The 26,658-nt window shown below is 38.4% G+C and overlaps 1 protein-coding gene across 6 annotated transcripts in view; it reads right to left on the bottom strand.

Moving 5' to 3' along the window:
• Positions 1 to 26,658, bottom strand: part of LOC131061733 (gamma-tubulin complex component 2) — a 188,189-nt gene that overhangs the window by 84,013 nt on the left and 77,518 nt on the right. For 5 of the 6 annotated variants that reach the window (XM_057995545.2, XM_057995548.2, XM_057995546.2 and 2 more), the window contains 2 exons: positions 4,206 to 4,289; positions 4,008 to 4,106 (listed from right to left, as the gene is read on the bottom strand). In XM_057995545.2, the coding sequence (XP_057851528.1) occupies positions 4,008 to 4,106; positions 4,206 to 4,289 (183 nt within the window). The remainder of the gene's footprint in view (positions 1 to 4,007; positions 4,107 to 4,205; positions 4,290 to 26,658) is intronic. The other variant, XM_057995547.2, reaches the window with a different exon arrangement.

Genomic DNA, 26,658 nt, shown 5'->3' with positions numbered 1-26,658 from the left:
TGTTGAGCATGCTTACTTCAGTCTTGAGTCTTCAAGAATCAATATATATTGTGGAAAGATATTAGGATCTAAATAAGCACCATTGAGCAGTTCAATAATCTTCAGTAATTTAGTTGCTACAGTTCTATTTTGTTTTGAAAAATACTCCACTTTCAGTTAGTATGCATTGTGGACAGTGAAAGGATAAAGTTATCATGTTTGTTATTTGCTCATTAGTCTTATCAATTCCCTATGCATTGTAGGTGTTCACGACAAATTCAGATCTGATTATTGATCACAATGCCACACCAAAAAGACTTTGCAAGGACACATTGCACACCAATTACTGGTAGCACAAAGGTTAAATGCAATTGGTGTCTAAATGAAATCAGTGGTGGCATTTATCGTTTCAAATGGCATTTGTCAGAAGAATGAGGAAATAATACTAAGATTTGTAAAGAATGCCCTAAAGATTTCTCCTATCAGGCAGAGCAATCTCTTGATGGGATTGGTCAAAGTAAGCCCAAAAAGGTGAGAACCGGGGTTGAAATAGGTTCTAGTTCAGCAGATGCTAGGAGGAACCATTTGGGTGAGGCTGGTGAAGATGGGAGTTTTAGGGAATCTGGGTCAGCACCTTCTTCTACAGCACATGGACCAAACACAAGTGGAGGAAAATTAATGATTTCTTCCAACCTCATACTACACCAGAATCACAAACCACTTTGGAGAGTACAAGATGGAGGAAAACCATCCATGAACAAGCAAAGAAAGCAATTGGTAATTTTTGGTACACCTCTAGCTTGGCATTCAATGCTTGCAGATCTCCATATTGGCAACCTATGGTAGATGCTATTGCACCTACAAGTCCAAGGTTTAAAACCCCATCTTATGAGTCACTAAGGGTTGGTATGCTCAAAGATGTAGTAAGAGATGTTGAAAATGTTGTTAAAGAGCATTGGTCACATTGGGCTATCAGTGGTTGCAGCATTATGTCAGATAGATGGACAGATAGAAGGAACCAAACCCTCATCAACTTCCTTGTCTCTTGTGAGATTGGCACTGTTATTTGAAATCTATGGATGCATCTAATATAATCAAATCCGCAAATGCATTGTTCGAGATGTATGGCATCGTAGTTATGGAAGTAGAGCCACAAAATGTGTTTCAATTTATCAAAGACAATGTTGTTGCTTGTGTTATTGTTGGGAGACTTCTAACAGATAAATACCCCGCTATGTTTTTTACACCATGTGCGGCACATTGCCTTGATCTAACCCTAGAGGACATTGGAAAAATTGAATGGGTTAAGGAGGCATTGCAAAAGGCTCACAAGTTTACCAAATTTATTTATAATCACATGAGGATTTTGTCTATAATGCGCTCTTTCACAGAAGGCAAGCAGCTAGTTCAACCAAGGGTGAAAAGATTTGCAACACACTTCCTTGCATTACAGAAACTATGTGAACAAAAAAATAATTTGAGGTGAATGCTTGTTTCAGCTAAGTGGATGGTGTCTGGTTTCAAAAATCATTTGAATGGCATAGCAGCTATGTTGCCCCAAGTTTCTGGGACTGGGACGACAGGGGACGGGAGTACGCGTTTCCGGGACAGTGATTTTTTTTGTCAATCTTGGGGACGGCTAGGGGACGCTATATAAAAATAGGGAAATTTAAAATATTCATATGAAAACATGGATAAAACATGTACATATTACATTATAGAACCTTAACATATAAGAACCAGCAGAGTTCTTATGGCATATTTGTATTAAATTGAGAGTCAAAGTCAAATTGCTTATAGAATTCATTGTCAAAATTCACTGTCTATATGCAGAATTTATGGGGACGTGCGCTACGATTCCCCTGTCCCCGAGATAGGCATGCCTGAAAAAATATCGAGGATGCGTCCCCAGGTAACGTAGCATAGCAGTGGCAAAGTACATATATTCTACCAGTTTTTGGGAGTGAATTGAACAAATTGTAGAATTTTTAGAGCCTCTCGTAAAAGTCTTTAGACTAGTGGATGGGGGAAAATCCCCCATGGGATATTTGTATGAGGCCATGGATAGGGCCAAGGAGGTGATGAGAAGTAGGTTGGCAAATAACAGGGAGAAGTATATATCGTTGTGGGGCATAATTGATAGGAGATGGGATGGACAATTGCACACTCCTCTCCATGTTGCAAGATACTTTCTCAATCCATCATTATTCTACAAGACTCCATTCATGGAAATTGATGCTAAGATCAAACAAGGCTTCTTCAAGTGCATGGACAAAATGCTTCCAGATCAGGATAAATGTAATGCAGCTATGTCAAAGTTGGAAATGTACAAACAAGCTAAGGGTTTTCTCTCTTCTAGGGCAGCCATGGTCATTAAATTTCTCTATAAACTTTTGACAATCTCTTTATTTTGCCAACATGGTCATTAAATTTCTTAAGATTTTAAGATATTCTAACAATATCATCTTCATATAATGTGTTTTTCAGCTCAATGGTGGGCTTCTTTTGGTGACGAATTACCAAATTATAGGTGCATGGTGGTGCACGTTTTGTCCCAACCATGCAACTCATCCTCTTGAGAGTGTAATTGGAGTGTTTTTGAACACATACATTCCAAGAAACGCAACCGCCTATCACAACAACGGATGATTGACTTGGTGTTTGTTCACCACAACCTCTGCTTCAAGCTAAAGAAAGCTCAAGGTAAGAATATTAAAATATACTTGCAATTAGTTGAAACTGTATTCATTGTGTTTCTCACTTGTAAAGGCTAATTTATAAATGGGCTTTAAAATAGGAACTAGTGAGGAAGACGAGCCAATTGACCTTGACGAGATAGATCCAAAGTCTAAGTGGATTGTTGATGACGATGATGTTAGTTTGCATGAGCCTGAGGATTTTGAGATCATGGGGATGGCCAACATGGATCCTGAATGGGTTGAACGAATTAGGACAAACTCTACCTCAGGAGCTTCATCATCAGGGCTTGTTGCCCTCTGGCATGTTATTGGCTACATTTGTTTTTTTTTGGAACTTTGTACTTAGTTTATAGGTTGACTTTGTACAAAGTCACAAACTATATTGTTATTGACATTTTGACAACTATCAGCACCCAATTATTATTTATGTTGCGTATTTTGTGCAATGTACTACTCAGTGATATGAATTTATATAACAAATAGCTATTTTCTATAGTTCATGTGTTGGACTTTCTATTTTATTTGCTTACAATATCTCTATGCTATGGAAATGCCCTTAAATATTAAATAAAAAGTAGTTTTTGATTGTTTTATGTTTTTAAGTAATTCCGGTTTTTTCCCGATTTTTTCAAAAAATCTTATACTTTTGTTTTGCCAACTGATTCCCCAAACGATTAAATGCTGCTTTATTGGTATATCAAACTGAAACTAAATCATTTAACTATATGAAAAGCAGTGAATAATTGCAATCCTTAAAAGGATTTTTTATCATTCCACAGGCCTTCAATTTAAAGAATTTAAGTATGACCTAGGCCTGCTCTTGATCCAGATCTAATAACCTGTTGAGAGGGGACTGGACAACTGCGAATTGCAATATGATGCACTGTAAAAACAAGTAAACATTGTCAAAGGAAAACTGCTTCTACAATATAAACAAAAAAACATGAGGGAAAAAACATAAACATTAATTTCTAAATAATAAGATATTAGATAGAAGGATGTCAATCTGGACCTGCCTACAAATTTTAAAGGTAAAACTACTCAGCATAAATCCTTTCCAATCGAACATGCAACAATTTCCCAAGCTCATATCACTGATGAAAGCCAATCATTTTCCTAATTCCTAAATTTAATAGCTGCTTGTGAAAGCATAGAAAACACACCTAACAAAAACGAAGAAAAAAAAAACAAATTGCTTTCACCTGGAATCAATATTCTCATGGCATATCATGTTTGATGCTACAGTATACATACAAAGCACTGAAGAATGAAACGAGCAATTAATAATCTGTGATCATATAACATCACAGAAATATTAAAACTGATTACCTGGTTCTGCAGGAGATTCAATATTGCAGAGCCTGAGAGATTTTGTGCAGAAGCTTTTTGTACCACTGTAGTTAAAGCCTGGATGGCACCCATCATTGGCTACAAGATATAAAATTTCACAAATCAAAACTTATGAGTTAGATGTTTTGAATCCTAAGAAAAAACAGAAATACCTATAAGAGGATAAAAAGCCTGCACCTGGCAAAAAAACCATAGTCCCTGAAGGGATAATCTTCCTAACCTAAATTGGTGTTCTAGCTGTGCCACCATTGCATGGTAGTCCTGTAAAATGGATTGTTCTTGTTAGACATAATTTGTAGTCCCCAAGTTACCAAGCAAAAAAAAAATTTGTAGTCCCCAAGTTGTAGAACAATATTTGAAGTTCAAGTATGCCAGTTTTACAATGGAGATATCCTTTAAACCATAGTTGAAAAACTCTGCGAGTACTTGCAAGATTCGCGAGTACTCGCAGGTCATTTGCTCAGCCAAGTCACTCGCGGAAAGACTCGCAGACATAAAAACCCAACGTATTTAAATGTAAAATTAATACTATGAGACATGAATTTTTAATACTATGATGTTAAATTAATGCTATTATGACTTAAATAGTTTTCTATTAATATATGTTTATTCTAATATAATTAAAAAATAAATTTAATGACATTAAATTTATATAAATGTGCGTTTTTGAAGAATATTTAAAAAAATATACTTTCAAATGTTTGATAAAGTTGTGGAGTTATTGCCGAGTTTTTCCCCGAGTTTTTTAGATATTTTGTCTTGCCGAGTCATTGATGAGTCCGATTTTTTCAACTATGCTTTAAACAATACATTCAAAGTAGAATCATCTCTCAAACGTATATATGCAGACGATACTTAGACTTCATTACAGAAAAACTATCATGAATTATCTATGATATTTAAATTATGCAGAATTCACTCAAAATACAGAAATCTCAAGTAAGACATCAAAACTATGCAACACTAATTATTCTAACTGTAAAATTTAAAAAAAATAAAAAAACATCAAAACTATCCAATGGAAAGAGTTGATCCAAAAAAATAAAATTCACCACAATACACCTTGACAATGAAGGCATCATTACATAGACCTGCCAAGGGTAACTTCGACAATATAATGATGCTTCAAAGATAGCAAGTCTTGATTATTTCTCCACTATTAATTTCTCAAAGCTTAGTTTCGATGGAGCTTTTCCAAAGGTAATCCAAGATAGGCGGATCTTGGTGCCTTTGCCAAAAAAAATTTGGCTCAGTTCATTACGGGCAAATCTTTTCTTATGTAAACAAAAATGAATATTGAAGCAGAGGCCTTGGTTGTAGGAATCAAGTTCAGGCTTCAGTAGGTTGCAGGAAACTGAATATATGAGGGGATTCTTGGGTGATTATTGCTGGCATGATAAGAGAACCTATTAATAATTGGAAGCTTAACAGCTGCCTATCAAAGGGCTGCAGTTTGTACAAGAATTTTGAGGAAGTCTTCTTCCTTCATTGCTTCAGGGAAACTAACAATGCTACAGACTTTCTAGCTAGTGCTACTATGACCAACTCACCTTCCCAACCTCTGCTAGTAACAAGCCAAAGGAGTGGGAAAGCCCACCATGCATTGCCCCTGCTCCCCTATTCTATCTATTAGTCTTTCTTATACCCTCAAAGTGATTGGTCACCAAAAAAATTATTCCCTTCCTAACTGTGTGTTTAGATTTAATTGTGGCTGAAAGGATAGCAGATTTTGTTCCCCATCCACAAAGAAACTTAGTTTTTTATTAGTCTTAATCTAATTCCTAAATGTTTCTTTTTGCCTCTACTGTGTGGCAATCTAAGAGGTTGGCCATCAATGGCATTGAAAGGTGCCAGCCTTCACCATTATTTAACACATGTAAGTTGATTTTTCATCTAGCAGGAAATTGAAGGCAAACTACTCCCGTGTTCATCTATAAAGGAAACATAGTACAGGGGATTACCAATTAGGTGTACATCAACAGTACAAAGACATCAATAGATGATAGAACAACACTATACTCAATCAATGAATCACCAGAAAATTCCATATCTTCAATTTTGGGGCTATCATCTATATCAAACTCAACACTCTCAAGAAGAATTGTGCACTCATCTTCACTTGCGATGCAACTGAAAATTCAACTTCATAATTATTTTCAGCTAAGACACTCTCCTAATGAACATTGTGATATTCCATGTCATTTGTACTTTGCATTGAGGCAAGCCTCTCACTCTCAAATCTGGCATTGCTGGAATGGTTATCTTCTTTTGTTGTCACATGTGTTAGATCAACACCATCCTTTGTTCTTGTCCTTCTTATGTAGTCATAAATGTCTTTATTGCAGGATGCTCTGTTTCAAGTAACTTCAAGAATTCTCCAAATGAAACTTGAGTTTTGAACTCAATAGGTAATTCTTGATACTAATCAAGAACTTTGGTGACCTCATGTTCATAGTTCCATTTTTTCTGCTCCCTTATAAGGTTCTAATATTTCCCAAATACTCACAATTGTCCATGTTGCCAATTGAACGTGCACCCTTGTTGAACTAGGCTCAACCATCCACTGAAACATGGGAATGATCTCTAGAGTGTGGACTCCGATACTTGAAATCAGACCTCCAGTTGAAGAGCTAGCTCTCTTTGGGACAATCACCTAAAACTACTGCTTGCTAGGAAAAGGGGAGAAAGAAATGCTTAAAAGAAATCCTACACTACGGTGGTGCACCAAATTGACTTTCCAGAACCTATACCTGCTGATTAATACACACAATTGCTCAATTAATCAGCTGTAACATGACACAGCTCAAAATTTCTTCATACCTATGCATAAGTGTTTCATGGAGAGGTGAAAATACTCACAACTCATGAAGGAAAATGAGATTTCACAACTAGTTGCTTTTTATATCCATAACTGACCTGCCTAGAAAATATGTTTTATCTTGCCTAAAGGTGCTAAAAGAGACAAACTTAAAAGGAAATATGAAATTTCACAAGTATATTCATCCATCTTTACTTTGCACACAATAAGACAAGCTTTGAGAAGGTAAACAACAATGATTTTTATTAAGAAAAGATGTTTTTACAGCTGTATACAAGTCTGAAAGTGGAGTTACAATGCTATTCTTTTGTTGGAAAGAGCTTGAAAAAGCTACAATCTTTACAAGAAGAAAAGAAAGAACTCCCTGAAAATAAAGAAGAGAGTTGTGCTTTATAGAACGGCAGCAGCTGATTACAACCTTTTGGAGCATTAAATGAAAAGAAGAAAGAGTCTGGATGAATTACTTGCTTTCTTGGTCGTCAAACTCTCCATCGCTACTTTTCAGCCTTCAAATGTGCACCAAAAGGTAATCTTTATGAAGAAAAAGCTTCATCTTGGACTTGTCTATGAATAAGGCTTCTGACTCTGCCCTTAGATGTCTGGAAATGCCTTGGAAAAGGTCTGAAACTGTCCCCTATATTCCCTAAACTGTTTGAAGAAGTCTTCAACCTCCTCCTAGATACTCTCCTCCACTTGGAAGAGTGAGCAACTGCTCCTAGATACCCTCCTCAACTGCTGCAACCTCCTCCTAAATCTACTCAACCAACTGGTCAAGTCATCAAACTGTCCTATATTCTCTCCTCATGTTACCAAATTGCTCTTTACCTCTTCTAACCGTAGCAACTTCCTTCCATATTTATAGGACATGTGAGAAAACAAACCTTGAAGATCAAAATAGTCCCAGGTCAGATGGGTTTAAAATAGGGCATTTAAGACCCCCCTAGAAATGCTCAAAAGTGCTTCATAAATGCCTTAAACTCCTTACAAAGCAATTTCCCTCTCTCTTAGGCAACATGAGCTTTGAACAAGTCACGATTTTGAAACATTACTTGATGATTTTACCATGGACAAAACACGATATTGAAGCCCTTTTTTCTTTCTTTAAAATTTTAATATTTATGAAATGCCTGTGATAAGCTATTTTGACTGGACTGGACAAAATTGACTAACAGTTCATTCATTAATTCTTGGAATGACCTCATCTTTTTATAGCCACTCAACCCCGACCCACAATCTTCTGAAAATGCTATGAAGCCACAAAAGTTTGACAAACAACTGCCGATAATTTGTCATGCAACTAAAAATATCGAAATAGATGTTGACTTGTAAGATCAACAACTTTGTTACCATTGTATGTCCCCAACACAAATTTTGAACCCAAACTTGGAAGATCTCTGAATTTTGGCTTACAAGTATATTTCGTCAAAGACTCTGCATACAACAAGATATGAAGAATTTCCGTTTGAGGTCACTTTGAACAAATGTTGCTAAAATTTTATATCATATGTTCACCATCAAATTATACCAATGTTCATATATTCACAAAGACATTTTGTCAAACAGATTGCAATCTTTATACAGTACTAGAAATAATTAAAATATGCAATTTAAATTGCTGTTCCAGAAATCAGAACTACAAATACATGAAATACTTATTCCTCTAACCTCCCAAATGAAAGTCTGGTATTCTTGGAACTGAATATTGCCGATATAGACCAACAGATGGCTATAAGAGGATTGCTTATCTTCAAAATAGCATCATAATCAGAAGAAATCCTTATACAACAGGGGCGGCCACCCATTAAATAGATAGAAACTTCCATTAAAAGTGTTCCATTCCTCCATACATCTCTCATGACTCCAAGATAACTGTCAAACAGTCTACAAAGGTTGTTATGGCTTGAGCAACGAGTTGCAGGTTTTCCTAAAGTCCAAATGATGGATGAATATAAGACAAAATCCACTCCAAGATGCAGTAAATATCACATTGAGAGATGTGCCTCTAACAACAACAAAGAATATTAAGCAATGCAATGCTGATATATATATTCAAGGGCTGCAGTCAGTCATACGTCATTTCCAAACCCTTATTCCAACCCAAAATCACCAACATAAAATGAGATTGATGTCTCATCAAATTGGGGTTTGAAAACCTCAAAACTCCAAATACATATTTGATTTTTGCTTGTAAATCCTTCAAAAATTCAATCTTGCTCAATCTCCAACAAAACCTATACCAATCTACATGCCTGTGAGCTTTGGATGAATTCAACACTAAATCTTTTCTATACAAATTGTGAACATGAATGAATCACATAGTATTGACTAAGTAGGAAATTTCACCATGGAAACCAATCTTACCTTAAACAGAAGTGATGAACAACATTCAATCTCACATATAAAATAGAGTAAACTGAAAATTTTGAATGAGATTCTTCTCTTCCAATTTCCATTTTATAAGCACTTCTGGAATTCTCTGTAAATCATAATTTTAAACCACCTTTTAATAGCAATCCTTCGGCTCCATAAAAGTGACTTGATTTTATAATTTACTTTTTCAAGCACTTAAGCCGCTTAACACCTTTAAAAATAATCAACATAGGTTACCATTTGACTACTTAAATATCAATTATTTAATATTTTCATTATTTTCTGCACATCAACCCAAAGTTGTGGAAAAAGTATAAAAATAACCCGAAAGCAAATTCTGATTACACCAACATAATCTGAAGCTCAATGAAAATCAAACTTAATGAAAATTGATACTTTCCAAAAATAGAATACTTCGCCAAGAAGTGTGGAAATGTAATGTCCTCATTTTCGGGTTCTCTTGCATCGCAATTGGCATTAACCTTATGGGTGTGTATCAACATTACCAAACGAGTTATTTAATGTTTTTAGTGAACTCAAGTGGTCTACACTTTGGAGGACTCATATGCCACTTTCTAGGGTGCTTTTCGACTTCTAGTGTGCTCTCCAAGGATCTTGGAGAGGCCATCTATTTGTAGTAAGTTGCCTAGTTGGCTTTGTTTATCAATACTCATCATTGTGATCACTCCAATGCAATTAAATTTTCATTCTAATGCATTTTGGCAATTTCCACATAATGGGTGCATTAATGGCTTATTTTAATTGTTTTTACCTAAGTTACCGATTCGGGTTTGGATTCGGGTTCGGGTTCGGATTCGGGTACGAATTCGTGGATTCGACAATTTTTTTTTTCTTGGGTATGGGTACGGGTTCATCCATACATATATACATATATTAATTATAAATTTATATATATATACACATATATTATATATATGTTCAATATATACAATCCATACAAAAATAAAATATACAATGTGACTTTCCATACATAAATCATAAATGATAAATGATAAATCAATAATTGCCAATGCCAATAAATATTCATATATCGCAAATGTTATCAGTAAACTAATAACTAATATATGGTTTTTGACCCGTGGGCCCCATTTTGGGGAACCCACGGGCCTGGGTTCACCCGGGTCCTCCTGGGTTCAACCTGGGTTCCACCCGGGTCCTTCCCAGGTGGCCGGGCTGACCCACAAGGAACCCGGCCACCTGGGAAGGACCCGGGTGGAACCCAGGTCGAACCCGGGCCGGACCAAGACCGGGCGCGAACCAAGACCCGGACCCAAGCCAAAAGGACAAGAACCGGTAACTTAGGTTTTTACTAAGGTTGCTTAACTCATATCAGTTAAACACACGGGCATGCAACCCCCCCAAAAAAAGCCCTGTGTTTTCGGGATGAGGACATCTCCAGGATGCAAGGACGGAGGAAATGTCTCGAAGATGCCGAGGACACCGAGACATCCCTTGAACGTCTTAAGGACTCCTAGAAATCCCCTAGCTGTCCTGGGGACACCTAGGAGTCTCCCATAGATCTCACTCAAAAACTCAATCCCCAAGCAAAAAATGGTGAAAATTTTGTGAAAATGGAATCCAAGTCAATCTTATTCTGTTCATTAGAACATATACATGAAATATACCATTTAAGCATAAGTCACATTTCAATGTCTTTTTCCTTTCTTACACTTTAAATTATATTTCATGTATATATTGGTCGGATGTTTGAGAGTGGTTTCAGATCTCTTGGAGTTATAATGCAGATTCTAGGTTTTAGAAGATTTATAAATTTTCAAAGAATCAAATTTCAATAATCAGCAAGCTCCATCTCCTACTAGGATTCTCGTGCTCTCTTCATCCCACTCCCTTTATCTCCCCTGAACTCTAGACCCATCTCCCTCCCTATCACTCTTCCTCTATCCCCTCTCTCTATATCATTGTCCTCTCTCACCCCCAAGCTCTATCTCTCTACATCCCTCTCTCACCCCATCTCACCCCAAACCCCCATGAGGAGTAATACCCTCAACCTTGTTTTGGTGATGCCCCCAAACCCCCATCAATCTATAAGTCTAAGCAAGTAGGAGGCCAATGATGAATCATGATATAAAAATCTACATAATACATATCCCTTGTTGCAAATCTTTGCATATTTATAGTCAAAGCCACAATCAAGACACCCACAAGGAGCACTGCCCCTTGACCCCAAACCTCCACCCACTATTTGATTATTTATGCAACCATTTCCATGTTTTTTATGTTTATTAATTATTAGTTCAAAACTTTAAACTTTACTTACTATGCCAAAGTTTCATTTGCAATTCTTAATTCTCAGTTTGCACTTTGCTCCCAAAGTTCCAAAACTATGCCCACCATCGTTAATGTTCAAATTTCAAATCTTCAATGCAATCATTTTCATGTTTTTTTTTTATTAATATAAACTTTACATAGTGTGGCATTGTTAGATTTACAATTCTTATACGCACTCCTTATACATCTTTTTATAACTAATTTTTCAAGTACTATATGTATTTGCGCCACCCCCACCGCTCCCCCCAAGTTGTCCCCAAACTTAGGCCCTTGGTCCCCTCATCCCCGAAACCCGTCAAGAAACTCTATTGAACATTGAATTATATTAAAATATTTTAAAAGCACCTTAGTGTTATAGCTCATCAAAACCTTAGTGTCTTAGAATGCATGGGCATGAAAATGAATCAAAGAGGATGCCTTTATATTGGGATCACAAGGTATTTCCTATTTTAGGCTGACTTACAACGGCCATATTAAAATACTGAGATCAGATCACAAATTGCGAGAACTGACACTCTGCCACATTTTATTTTGAGCCCTTTCTAGAGGGAATATGGCACTAGGTGCCCTAGTCCACCCAAAACAAGAGTAGAGAAGGATGGATGCACAATGCACAACTCCAAGATATAGGATCTGTTCACCAAATAAGCATTGACAATACTTTGGTAATGACAAAGCCATAATTAGGATGAAAAAGAGCTATGAGAGGGCACAATACAGCAAGGGCCCAGACAAGAGTGTGAAAGTACAAAGGGTTACAATTTATGACACTACACTTGCATATCAAATTGCCTTTATTTTAATGAAAAGGTCTTTTTGGAGCTAAAATGGTGTTTAAATTGTAAAGTGTTACAATTTATGACACTACATTTAGCCCCCACTTTAGCGGGAGTATATAAAGTAGAGAGAGAGAGAGAGAGAGAGAGAGAGAGAGACCAACTAGGAGCAAGAGTAACAAGAAATAAGATGTCACTAAGTTTGAGGGAACAAGCCCACAAGCATGGATCCTTAACTAACATGACAACATCCAAGGAAGGACAAAAATAAGACAAAAGACAAGGTAAAACAAAAAAGGCACACAACGAGGTTAGCACTAAAAGTGAAGGCTCCAAGTCAACTAGTTGAAGAGACCTCGATAATCAAAATGTCTCAACTACTAATATCATTCTCGAAATGTTATTGCAAGAGCACAAGCAGTCTTATAGAAAGATCAAGAGCATACACCAACTAATGAAACAAGAAACCATGATCCAACAACTAGCAAGGTATGTTATGCTATGGGTTCATCAAAAAATTTGAACCATGAATGCTACTGGCCAGCAAGGTTTGTTATGTTGGGTGATTCATGATTGCATCATAGATTTTATTGACTAGCAAGTTGTGTTATGCTAGGTGACTCATAAAAAAAGAGGGAGAGGCACAAATTCTACTAGACAACAAGGTGTGTTGTGTTGTGTGATTCGTTTTAGAGAAAGGAGAGTCAAACAAGTCTAGCAAGGTGCATTATGCTAGTTGACTCATGCTAAGAAAGATTACAAAGCAAAATATTTGTTTGCTAAATAATCTGAAAATACAACTACAAAATGGGTGTTGCAGTGCAACATTGTGCACCAAACACAAAGATTACAAAACCAAACCTCTATTTGCTAGGTAATCTAAAAATGCGACTACAAAATGGGTGTTGCAGTGTGCACCAAACAAAAATTCAATATGGGACTGCAAAATGGGTGTTGTAGTGTGCACCAAACAAAAATTTGATTTGAGATTGCAAAATGGGTGTTGCAGTGTGCACCAAACACAAACAACGAGGAGGCCATATATGATCCCCCTTAAGATGTCAACACACTACCATGTTGATATCTTAAGGAAGATAGAGATCTATATTACCTAAGTTGCCAGTTCGGGTTTGGGTTCCGGTTCAGGTTCGAAGAACCCGGTACGCCGGTACGGCAAAATTTTGAAAAGGGGTTTGGGTTCGTTTGGGTTCGTTAGTACAAAAACATGTAAATTTTATATATATATATATATATTTTGATATTTGTGAAGCCTATAAGCATGAATTAAAATATGCATGTCACATAGCATCATATGAACAACAAAACAAACATAAACTTGTAATCATAGCATCATGATCATACCATAATTGATAATAGCATCATATACATCAAGTTTAATATCAAAATGACAAAATATTCAAGTATCATTGTTTCAACTTTCAACAATATAAACTTAAAGTTTAATCATCAAATGGATCATCTAATTCTTCATCCTCCTCCTCCTCCTCCTCCTCCTCATTGACATTGACATTACATGAGCCAATGCCACTTGCACTTGCACTATAAGTTGGCTCAATTTCCGAGTCATCAAGTGTCAATGCAAGAAGCTGAGAAGCAGGAGCATCCAAATCAGTATGCTTTGGCTCTATATCCCACATCTTTGTTTCCCCTTGTGTGTAGTCATGTTGTTTGTGTGAAAGAAGACGTAGGTTGGAATGTACATATACTAAATTCTCCGCTCTTTTTGATAGCAGCCTATTACACTTTACTGAGTGGATGAAAGAGTATGTGCTCCAATTTCTTTCTGAAGCAGATGAACTAGCAACCTATGAAGACAAAGTAAACAATTAAAGTTATACATTAATAAAAATAAAATTACTAGCAACCTATGAAGACAAAGTAAACTATAAATAAACTAAAACTTGTAAATTTAAAATTTTAATTAATTAAACTTACTTGTGATAAAACTTTTATAACGAGGGGTTGTAGGTGTTGGAAACATGTGCCATGGAAGTACCACCAGCTATGAGCATCTTTCTTGGATCTATGACGAAGTGCATCAACACTTAGACCATTCCCATTTGCGAATTCTATGAACTCATTTGTAACAACATCTCGCAAATCATCATCGGGATATAGTCTAAGAAATGCTGCCTTATACCCATCAAATACTTCTAGATCTCTCCATGGTGGAATCCTTCCTGGTTTATCAAGAAACTGATTGCTATAGTACTTAGGTGTCAAGGCATAGGCAAGAAGGTGCAAAGGAGTGGTCATCTTATTCCACCTCTCTACAATAATTACTTCCAGTTCTTTGAAGAATTTCTCCTGAGGATCATTCTCTTTTTCATTTATAGTGACCTTTATTTTTTCAAGCATTGAATCAATGCCATCATAAATCTCACCTATGCAACGCCTATCCATGTCTGTATAGCGAATCATGCTCATGATGGGCTCAGTGATACTTAGGAGATATGTAACAAGATCCCACCATTTCTCATTCAATATTCTATCCCTAATTTTTTCTGCCCTCTCAGTGCTACTTTGCTTCCATACAATCCAATTGGTGTTGATCACCATATTGCATAGTGCCACTCTAACTTTCACAAGTCATCTTAAGACGATTGTGTTTGATGCAAAACGGGTCTCAGCAACCTATAACACAAATTAATGCCAAATGATTAAAAACTAAAGCCAAACTTTAAAGAAGAATACACAATATAGCTTACACAATGATATTATTAACATTGAATATTCAAAAAAATCAGAAAATGTAAAATTAAATTACTATTTCACTTACCTTCAATAGCTCCAAATTCGAATAGGTTCTAAAAATCCCTTGAGACATGTGGTGGTTTGTGATGAACATCTGGATGTCCTCAGCCTCTGCATACACATCTTTGATCCATTTTATTTTTTGCCCAATCCTTTGTAGCATAAGATTGAGTGAATGTACCGCACAAGGTGTCCAAAAGATGTGATCATAGCGTTGCTCAACCAACAAACCAGCAGCTCTACAATTTTTTGCATTGTCCGTTATGACTTGGACAGCATTGCGAGGTCCCACAGACTCAATGGCAGAGATGAGAATTTCTGCAATAAATCGGCCATCTTTTATTTGGCCCTCACAATCCACAGCTCTCAAAAACATTGCCCCTTTAGGGGACACCGCCATGACATTGATCAAGGGACGGTTTTTAGCGTCTTCCCACCCATCTGAAACAATTGTTACACCTGTCTCAACCCATGAATCCCTTATGGGTTTCAATGCATCTTCAACCCTCTTCACCTCTTTCTCCAATAATGTTCCACGTACCTTCTCATAACTGGGGCCCTTATACCCTCTTGGTGCCTCATTAACACTTTTTATCATTTGCTTCCAATATGGGGAGCGAACAACATTGAATGACAACCCATTTGCATAAATGCACCTTACTATATCTTGATCAGCATTGTCTCTACTCTCATTTTGGAATGCGGTTTCTAAAGACCCCTTTGTTCTTTTACGTGTCAAGGGTGGTTCACTTTGAGGTTCATTTGTGGCAAAGACGGGGTGGTCTTCTACTACAATACTGGGATTAGAAGGGCCTTGCATTCCCCTTGTTTTCTTTGATGCGGTTTGGTTCAATCTACGGGCTTCCCTCTCTTCTGCCGCCTTATGCTCCCTAATATATTTCATCACTATCTCATCTGGTATAGGTTTACCATTTTTTCCAGGGCATTTTTTGATGTCTCTTCCTTTTATTCCACACAAATGGCCTACCACCCGATAATATGAACTATTACGTTCAATATCACATCCATGGCAATTCCAACGGAATCCCCCACCTCCCGGAAGTTGTTTTATAATGTCCACATATTTCCATAAGGGAGAATTTGGATCATTTCTTTGTTTTGCAATTATTTGTTCATTGCCAATGGAGGAAGATGTAGATGCCATTCTAGTTCCTATGGCAAGAAATAAAATAAACATATTCAAAAACAAAAACTAAATAATGAAAAAAAATTCAAGTTTCATGTTTGACAATTTGTGAAACAAAAAAAGTTGGAAAAAAATGTTTAAAAACCTACCTCTTGCAGCCAATGGAAGCTTGAAAATGTATGGAAATGATGCTGCAACACTTGTTGAAGCTTCTAAAATCAGTCTTCAACTCCTCCTCTTTGATCTTGGAAGCCAAATTTTGTTCAACCTTTCTTCAACCTGCTCTCATAAAAAATTTGTTTGCAACACAAATGAGGTGAAATGTGTCAATAAAGTGTTTTAGAAGTGTTTTTTAGGTTATAATTTTCACTTTTTAAAAGGCGGAACTGAAAAAAAATTAAAATTTGCTTTGTTTTTTAGCTTTATGGGCCACCCAGCCGCCCGGGTTCGACTGGGTCCGCCCGGGTTCGACTGGGTTCGACCCTGGTCGAACCCACCCTGGGTTTTTCGAACCCTAGTCGAACCCAGGTCGAACCGGACCCGTACCACGGACCCAGTCGAACCCGGACCCGTACCAAGGCGTCCCAGGAGCGAACCCGGTAACTTAGTATATTACAAATAAAACACCTTCATCACCAAGGAGATATCCTTAACAAAAATGCATGCATTTCAAGCTAGGAAGAAGATTATTAGAAAGAATACAATCTTCAAGCGAGAAAGAGATAGTTGTAAAAGAGATATCTTACAACAAGTGTAAAGGGATCCTTATCAAGGATACATGACTATCAAAAGGGGAGGAAGAGATCATGGAATACAGCTCCCAACAATGGAAATGTGGTGACGCCTTTGGACAATCCACCAAATGCGCAAAGTCAAGAGAACCCCTCTTCGGGCAAAGTGTTTTTAGCCGAAGCAGCCTTGTCTAGTTGGTGCAGACTCCACAACACGAACCAACATTCTGAGTTGCAGTGTCCTGAGTTCAAGATTGCGGCCGACATTTTCCAACAAGAGATGCGTACTACCAATCCGCCTGAAAATCCTCCCACCACAGGGTACGAAATTGTTCCAACCACGCAGTATGGTCAAGCCATGATCGTTGAAACCTGCAGATATTCACAAGAAGAAATTAGTCAAGAACAAAATGGGAGATTTCCTCCAGAATCGGCCAATGGACCGATGGTACCACCAGGATCTCAGTTTCCACCAGCATCTGCAAATGGACCTGTAGAGGATTCAGAATACTATTTCCCACCATTGAACGACAGCGTTTTAGTAGAAGGAATCAAGGAAGTATTCCACCAATCGTCAGGAGGTGCAAACCAAAGAGTTTATCACAGGAATCAGAGAAATCCCGAACCATTAACAACATCGATTCCTCCAAACAATTTTTCAACCCCGCCGGATCCCCAAGCCAGCAACGTCCCTGAATATCCACAAAACACTCAAGAATACAGACAAAGAAGAAATATTTCACCTCCAGCGGGAGATGAAACGAAAAGATTGGCCGCCTTGGTGTTAGATGAACTCAAGAAAGTTAAGGTAAGTTTACCACTTTACGAGTTGCTCAAAGTGTCTGAAATTAAAGAGGCAATGATCAATAGTTTGAGTGAACCTAGTGCAACAAGGTCAAATATTCAAGCCACTATCAATGTGACTCAAGAGGAAGCCGATTCTCAAGAACAACCCGAGCAAAATGAGTGCATGGTTCAAACTATAACCTTCCCAGCTAAAAAGGAAGATATGTTGGAAGGAAAAGTATTACTCAAAAGAGGCGAAACCAAGAAAGCTCAGCCTACAGTTAAAGAGAACCTCACCACTAACTTGGTTCTACCCGAGAAGGAAGTTACAATCAAGAAAGATGTGGTTAAAAAAGGAAAATCTGCAAGCCAAGCCAGTCAATCAAAAGAGGAGAGCCCGGCGAAGGAAGATCACTCAAAGATCAATCAAATTAAACATCAAGAATCAAGTGAAGGAAATTCAGTGCCTTCTCAAGGAAAGGACGAACCGGCCCCGTTCCTGCTATCAGTCAGAATATTTGGAAAGCTATTGCACAATTGCCTTTATGATTCCGGAGCCTCAAGCAATGTCATGCCTTTAGCCGTTTGTCAAAGACTTGGAATAACTCCCGCACCTACCAAGAGGAAAGTCACTCAGCTTGACAAGACAGAAGTTCCAGTCATGGGAGAATTGAACAACATTCACATGCAATTGGCCGCAGACCCAAGAGTCCAGAATTTTATAGATATATCAGTAGTGGATATTCCAGATTCATATGGAATGCTCCTGAGTCGAGATTGGTCCCGAAAGTTGAATGGATATGTATCGACCGATTTCGCACACATGTGGCTACCATGGAGAGGAGTTCCAAACCAGATTAAAATTGATAGCACCCCAAGGTTGAGATTGATGATAACTGAATATGGAGAGGACAATGAAGTCCTATTTTTAGAATCCGACCTAGGAACATATAAACCAAAAGTAGAAGAGATCTTAATGATACAAGATATTCAAGATGAAAATACCCAACAAGAGGTCATGGAGTCAACCGAGATCGTCATTGAAAGCGATCAAGAATCCGACCAAGAGGACGAAGGGATGTTTGAAAATTTCAGAAGGTTTGTACAAAGAAACATCCAGCAAAGTGTGCAACTTGGTAATATAGCATCCGTCCGAGATCTGCTTCTTCCGAATTGGTGTAGAATCCACAATGCCGTCCACTCAGAATTATCTTGTGCTTTATGCCAGACCGCATTGGAACAAGTATACAAAAGGATCCCACAGACACCAACTATAGAGGAAATTCAAGATTCAGAGAATGAAAGCTCTACAGACACCGAAAGTTCTGTAGAAGATGAAGTTTTGTCCGATACAACAGATGAAAGTCATGAAAGTCCAGAAACGGACAATCAAGAAAATCAAATATGGACACTAAGGTTCGACGGATCTAAGTCCAAACAAGGATCTGGAGCTGGATATGAATTAATTAGTCCAAAAGGAGAAACATACCTTGCCGCTCACAGATTGCAGTTCCCTTGCACCAACAACGTAGCAGAGTATGAATCTTTGGTTCATGGATTACTGTTAGCCATCCAAAAGGGGGCAAAGATACTGCAAGTATACGGAGACTCAGAAATCGCAATAAGGCAAATCAGGAAGCAATATGTTTGCCATGACAAAAGGCTAACTAAGTATAGGAATCGAGTCTGGGATCTAATTGAAAGTTTTAATGCTTTCAATATCAATTCAATTTATAGACATCAAAATCAAGTGGCCAATTCACTTGCACAGGCCGCGAGCTCATTGATTCCATTAGCAATGGAAGGATTAAAGAAGTTTACAATCGAGTTAATATCAGTTCCTTCAGTCCCAGATAACATTACCAATTTCCAAGTTTTCGAAGACGACAAGCACATTTTAGACTTCCTAACCAGCACGGACGTCTTCTTAACACAGATCATAGATGAAGATGAAGTGGGTGAAGCTGAGTTCGATGCCGAAGGAGTCCTGAACTTAAAGACAAACACTATTCCGAAAGGAATGGTTGAATTAGAAAGGATTTTTGATCCTGACAAGTTGAAAGAAAAGAAGGATCACAGTGTAGAAGGCAATATGTGTGACGCAATCAATCTAGGTGACGAGACACAAGTTAAGAATGTTTTCATTGGAAAGTCTTGCACAGCAATTGAGAAGGATGGAATCCTAACGAACATGAGGGACTTCCCAGATGTCATTGCATGGAGCTATGAAGATCTCAAGACCTACGACACTGCGATTATCACTCACACAATCCCGTTGAAACCAGGAAGCAAGCCATTCAGGCAAAGACAAAGACCCGTCAATCCTTTGTTAGAACCGCTGATATACCAAGAAGTGAAGAAGTTACTCACAGCTAAAATCATATTCCCAGTAAGACACTCGACGTGGGTCGCCAACCTGGTACCTGTTAGAAAGAAAAATGGAGAGATCAGATTGTGTGTGGATTTCAGAAATCTTAATAGAGCGTCAGAGAAAGATAACTATCCGCTCCCATCATTGGATGAAGTACTACAGATCGTCAATGGATCGCAGATGATGTCCTTCCTAGACGGATATTCAGGATACAATCAAGTCCTAGTCGAACCTGAAGATCGAATAAAGACTGCTTTCACCACCAAATGGGGAACATTTGCCTATAAGAGAATGCCTTTTGGACTCATAAACGCCGGGGCCACATTCCAGAGAGCTATGGATATCGCTTTCAGAGATTTAATTGGCAAAAGCATTATTATATATATGGATGATATCACAGTTTTCTCTAGGCAGAGAGAAGATCATGTGGACGATTTGAGAAGAGTCTTCCAAAGATGTAGAAGATACGGTGTCTCCCTTAATCCGAAGAAATGCATATTTGGAGTCACAGAAGGAAAGCTTTTAGGACATGTCATTTCAGAGAAAGGAATATCTATTGATCCTGAAAGGGTGAGGGCCATATCTACTATCAATTTGCCAGCAAGCAAGAAAGAGCTCAAATCATTTTTCGGAAAGATCAACTTCGTCCGAAAATTCATTACTGGATTTGCCGAGATTATCAGGCCATTGAATGAAATGTTAAAGAAAGATGCAAAGGTCGAATGGACTCCACAAGCCAGAAGGGCATTTGAAGAAATAAAGACCGCCATCATGGAGGCGCCAGTCTTGATTAGTCCTGATTATCTCAAACCTTTTTATTTATATTCCTTCGCTTCCGAATACACTTGTGCCGCCATTCTCACCCAAAGAAGTGAAGAGAAGGATGAAAACCCGATTGCTTTCATGAGCACCCCGTTGAAAGATGCAGAATTGAGATATCCAAACATTGAAAAGCAAGCATACGCATTAGTAAAGGCAGTAAAGAAGTTCAGACATTACCTCCTGAGAGCCAAGATTTATGCAATAGTACCTGATGCGGCAGTCAAGACTCTTCTCATGCAAAATGAATTAGGTGAAAGAAGAGGAAAGTGGGTCGCCATTATCCAAGAATTTGACATCGAGATACAGCCCATGAAACTTGTCCGAGGACAAGCTTTGGCGCAGACATTGGCAATAGATGGGCCAGGATTAGTCCAACAAATTTATGAATTAGAGGATGTCACGCCTGATGAATGGTACAAAGACATTGTGACATATTTGCTTAATCACAGATGTCCTGCTCAGATGACACCTACACAAAAGAGAGCATTAAGATTAAAGTGTCAACATTACATGCTTCAAGGATCTGTTTTATACCGCAAAAACTATGAAGGAGTGTACCTGAGATGTGTTGGCAAAGGCGAAGCAAAGCAGATAATTGAACATTTCCATTCTAAGTTTGGAACCGGACATGGAGCCAACCTCGCCACAGCTCACCAGATCCTAAGAGCAAGATATTACTGGCTTACGCTTTTTAAAGATACGTTCAATCACATTAAGACTTGCCACACATGTCAAGTCGCAGCTATAAGAGAGAGAAATCCTGCCATGCCACTAAATCCAGTGATTGAAGCCAGACCATTTGCTAAATGGGGAATGGACTTTATTGGGGTTATTAACCCCGCATCCTCAGCACAACACAAGTACATCATTACAGCTACAGATTATTGTACCAGATGGTCAGAGGCACAGGCACTTAAGGTTTGTTCTACTGAAGTTGTAATCAAGTTTCTAGAGGAGAACATAATCACAAGGTTTGGATGTCCCTATGCGTTGGTTTGCGACAATGGATCGGCATTCACATCATTGAGATTCTCAAATTGGGCTTTTGAGTACGGGATAACTCTCAAGTTTTCATCAAATTATTATCCTCAGGGTAATGGATTAGCAGAATCCACAAACAAAAATTTGCTCAGTGTTATCAAGAAATTATTAGAGAGAAGTCCAAGAGAATGGCACACCCAGTTGAGATTTGCTTTATGGGCAGACAGAATCAGAACAAAGAACGCATTAGGCATTTCGCCTTATTTTCTAGTCTATGGCCAAGACCCAGTCTTCCCCATGCAACTCAGGATTCCAACCTTGAGATTCATTCAGGAGTACGTGGAAGACACAGATGCAGTGCAAGCCAGGTTGACACAGTTGATGAATTTAGAAGAGAAAAGAGATCAAGCACTAGAGACCTTTGCTAAACACCAAGGAGTGGTGAAGAGATGGTTTGATCGGCAAGCAAGAGTCAAGGCGTTCCGAATTTCAGATCTCGTCCTGTATTGGGACAAAGCACATGAGAAAAGAGGAGAACATGATAAGTTTGATAGGCTTTGGAAAGGCCCTTATCAAATTTCAGAGATATTGGGAGAGAACGCATTTAGGTTGCAGACTTTAACTGGAGAAGACATCCCGTTGCCTGTCAACGGGAGATATCTCAAACATTATTTTCAATCCTAAAGTGCCAAGACCTTCCCTTGTACATAGTTAGTTTAGTTTGCTTTCGTTGTTTTGTTTTGTTTTGTTTTGTTTCCGTTTTGTTGTAGTTTAGGTGCTTTTGTTTTTAGGTTAGTTGTTTTTGTCCTGAGGGGTATCCATTTGACATTGGGTGATTTTGTTATATAACGCTCTGACTTCCTGCTGGATTGTTGGATGCGTTTGGAAAATCATGAGGTCTTTTGGAATTACTAAGGGAGTTTCTTTTAATGAAGCTTTGAGTCAGGACATATTTGCATTGAAGTAGATTAGCTTATTGAACTCACGTATTTTTGTCCTTCAGTTATTATATTTTCACACACTTATAATCTCCGAGTCATTATGGTTTACAGGCGAAGCTGTGATTAGTGAAAAATTTAAAGTCTAGCTTCAGCGCCACCGCAATCCTCAAACCCTAGTGAGTTTCACTACTCGCGAGCCAAAGAATTGACAGAACTGAAAAGCAGTATCAAAAGAAAAGATGAAAAAATGAGAAAAATCAAAAGAAAAGAAATGAGCTAAGAGGGAATATCAAATTGGCTAAAGGGAATATGCGAATAACTCCATCGGGGCTATAGACGCCTGACTGGCAGTGGAGCAATGTTCGTGAGCTTGCGGCGATAACCTCGTCGGGACTATGGACGTCTGACTGGCAGCGAGGCTCTATCCAGGATGCTTTTGGAGTTTAGACGAACTACGTAGCCTATCACAGGGGAACCTGAAGATCATGATTGTCTTGTTGAGGGGAATTAACGCATTTGCACACACATGGGTAACTGTGGACTTAATACTTTGTCTCAATATGATGGTCTCTTCTTGTAAGTGTTTCTTAACTCCTGGATTTGTTGAGGGAGGTTTTCTGAGTCTTCCTTTAGAAAGATTGATTTCCAAATGTTTTGCAACATTTCTCAGTGGTGTCGCCAGATGTTGTGACCATTTCACACATCGCCCCATCGCAAATGGGGACCCCCTCTTTTTGCTTGTTTTTCGCTTGTTTTCGCTTTCGTTTTTAGGGTTTTGTTAGTCCGTTAGTTGTCTGGATTTAGGGCTAAGCCTTAGGGTTTTAAATTTTGCCTTTTCAAGCCAAAATCCAGTCACTTTTGAGAGCTTTTGAGCTTCTTGTCTAGAATGCAAATTTTGAATGCAATGAATTCGCCAAAATGGTCTAATTTTCAATTGGAATGTTCATGTAGAGCTTAAACTTGTTTAAATGATGACCGTCAATGTGAATTTTTGTCTGACTGAATATTTTGACCAAATTTTGACTTTTTTGAAGTTTGATCCCAGGCATTGGAATTGATTTGTTTTCGCCTCGTGAAGTGTTAAAATGTGGAAAATCTTGTTATTTTGGCCTATAGGAGCAAAATCGCTCCTGTCCCTCAGTGAAGGACAGGAGCTCATTTTCAGATATCTCATCATCCTTGTGGAGTCCGGACAAATTTTACGTTTGAAGTGATAGAGAACGACAAGATCTTTCATTTGAATATAAATTGAAGATTTTCATGAGCGCGGAAAGGCCTCCAGAAGGAAAATCGCTCCTGTCCCTCAGTGAAGGACCGGAGCTACAATTCAAATTTCGCCATGTCCATGCAAGATTTTGATGACTCAGCAATTGGAGGACGTCCGAAGGAAGATACTTTGCCAAATGAATATAATTTGAGATGCAAAAAATGAAGGAAAATGACCTATATTGACTAAATCGCTCCTGTCCCTCTCCAAGGGACCAGGGCGAGGTACCTTGTAGCTCTCGTCCCTCTCCCAGGGACCAGAGCGATTTCCTCCATTTTGCAAAATCCAGACAAGGGTCAAGGCAAGTTTACGTTCAAAAACGAAGGAGAACATGAGATGAATGCATTGAATATAAATTGAAGATTTTTGGGACGTCCATACCAATGCTAAATGCCTAGTTCGCTCCTGTCCCTCAGGAAGGGACCAGAGCGATTTTGATATAATTACCTCTTTTTGGAAAATTCCAAACAATGTCAAGGCATGGACGGATCGAGTAAAGAAGGACGAATCCGTTGAATATAAACTTAGAGCATGGCAAAGTAAGATGAAAGCCACAAGGAAAAAATCGCTCCTGTCCCTCTCCAAGGGACCAGGGCGATACAATGGTGAAGATACGTCCCTCTCAAGTTCAAGGTCGTCCCTCTAAGGTTCGAGCCCGATCCAAGCCAGGACGAAAGGTGGCGAGGACATTTCAAGGCGCTTTCATCATGCGTAAACACTTAAAGGACGTTAAAATGAAGAAATTGACACCCTATAACATAGATCGCTCCTGTCCCTCTCCAAGGGACCAGGGCGATGTTAGATGCATTGGCCATTTCATGCAAAATTTACGTAAGGATAAGACATTACAATGTTTTAGAGGGTCCATGGTACGACAACAAGATGATAAACAAGAGTTTTGAACGTTAAATAATCACCAAAATGGATCTAGGAACCATATCGCTCCTGTCCCTCTCCAAGGGACCAGGGCGATTTGCTTTGGATTCCTTGTTTGTTTCAAGTTCAGGCTAAGTCAAGACGTCCTAAGGTAGCATGTGGTCCAAGGCGTCGTTTGAAGATAATTCGCAAGGGTTTTGAACGTCCAAACATCACCAAATAATGTAAAAGCCTCACATCGCTCCTGTCCTTTGGACAAGGACCAAGGCGATATCATCAAAAGCACGCACGTTCCTTCAAGATCAAAGCGAAGCAAGGTTAGGTAAGGTGAAGGACGACATTTGGAGGACATTGCAAAGGAGATCAAAGTATAAAGTTGCCAAGGTCAAGGAGAAAACATGGATCGCTCCTGTCCCTCTCCAAGGGACAAGGGCGATGGTCCCTTTAAATACGTCCAAACACATAATGAAGCGAATGGGAATAAGCGCAAAGGACACAAGCAATGATTTTTCGAAGGTCAAAGACGCAAGATGAACATAAAAACATGGAGATCGCTCCTGTCCCTCTCCAAGGGACCAGGGCGATAATGGTCATAGGATGCACTTGCTCGCACAAGGAAGAAATTCAAGTTCGAAAGACCACCAGATGATCGATTTGGGACGTGGAAATGAAGGAGTTTAACGTCGAAAACGCAAGAATCATGCCAAAGATGGTGAATCGCTCCTGTCCCTCTCCAAGGGACCAGAGCGATGAGGTACGTCCCTCTATTTACATATTTTTTTTTGGCGCCAAATTAAAACAATTTGAATTTTCTTTAAATGCTAAATCAATTTAAAAAATTGAAAATCCATTTTTATTGGCATTTAATATGGCGTTAACACTTATTAATTATTTTTGCCTTATTTAAAAAACCGAAATTTGCAATTTAAAACGCAAGGCATTAGTAATTAATTAATTAATTAATTAATAAAAAATCGATTTGAGCGCTCATAGATGGGGTCGGCCTTGTTATGTCATTGCAAATCATTTAAAAAATGGTTTTATTTTTTATTAAGTCGGCCTAAGGGGGTAAAGGATGCAAGCGCTATATAAAGGGGTAAAAGTTATCATTTCTACATCATTATTTTACCTTCCTTTATGCGAGTTGACAAGAGGCGAATATAGTGCGAGTTTCATTTATCCAAGGTGGCGAAGACACTCCAAAGGTGGTGCGAATTGCATTGAAGACCAAGGGTGGCGCGCTTAGACATTCCAAAGGTGGTGCGACTTCAAACCAAAGGTGGCGTAGACATTCCCAAGGTGGTGTGAGGCGTGCGAGGTGTGTTGGAAGAGGTGTGAATTGCATTGAAGATCAAAGGTAGAGCGAATTTGAAGATCCATCCAAGACCACGCCTAAGGCGAATTTGCTAAGGACTTGGTGATTTATTTGTGCGAAATTGAAGATCACATTCTCTCCAGAGGTGGCGAAATCAAATTTGAGGGGATCATATTGAAGATTATCTTTATACCTCAATTTTGCCTAGGCAAATTTTGTTTTTGCATTCTAGAGTTAGCTCTTTATCGAGGTATGGCGATTTAAATTTTATTGTTTTATTCATTCATCGTCATATTTCAAATTTTGAATTTTAAATCTCTTAGCTCAATCGTTGTATTTTAGGA

Source organism: Cryptomeria japonica, chromosome 3 (assembly GCF_030272615.1).
Source record: "Cryptomeria japonica chromosome 3, Sugi_1.0, whole genome shotgun sequence".
Taxonomy (NCBI): Eukaryota; Viridiplantae; Streptophyta; class Pinopsida; order Cupressales; family Cupressaceae; genus Cryptomeria; species Cryptomeria japonica.
This window is presented reverse-complemented; position numbering and strand designations above follow the sequence as displayed.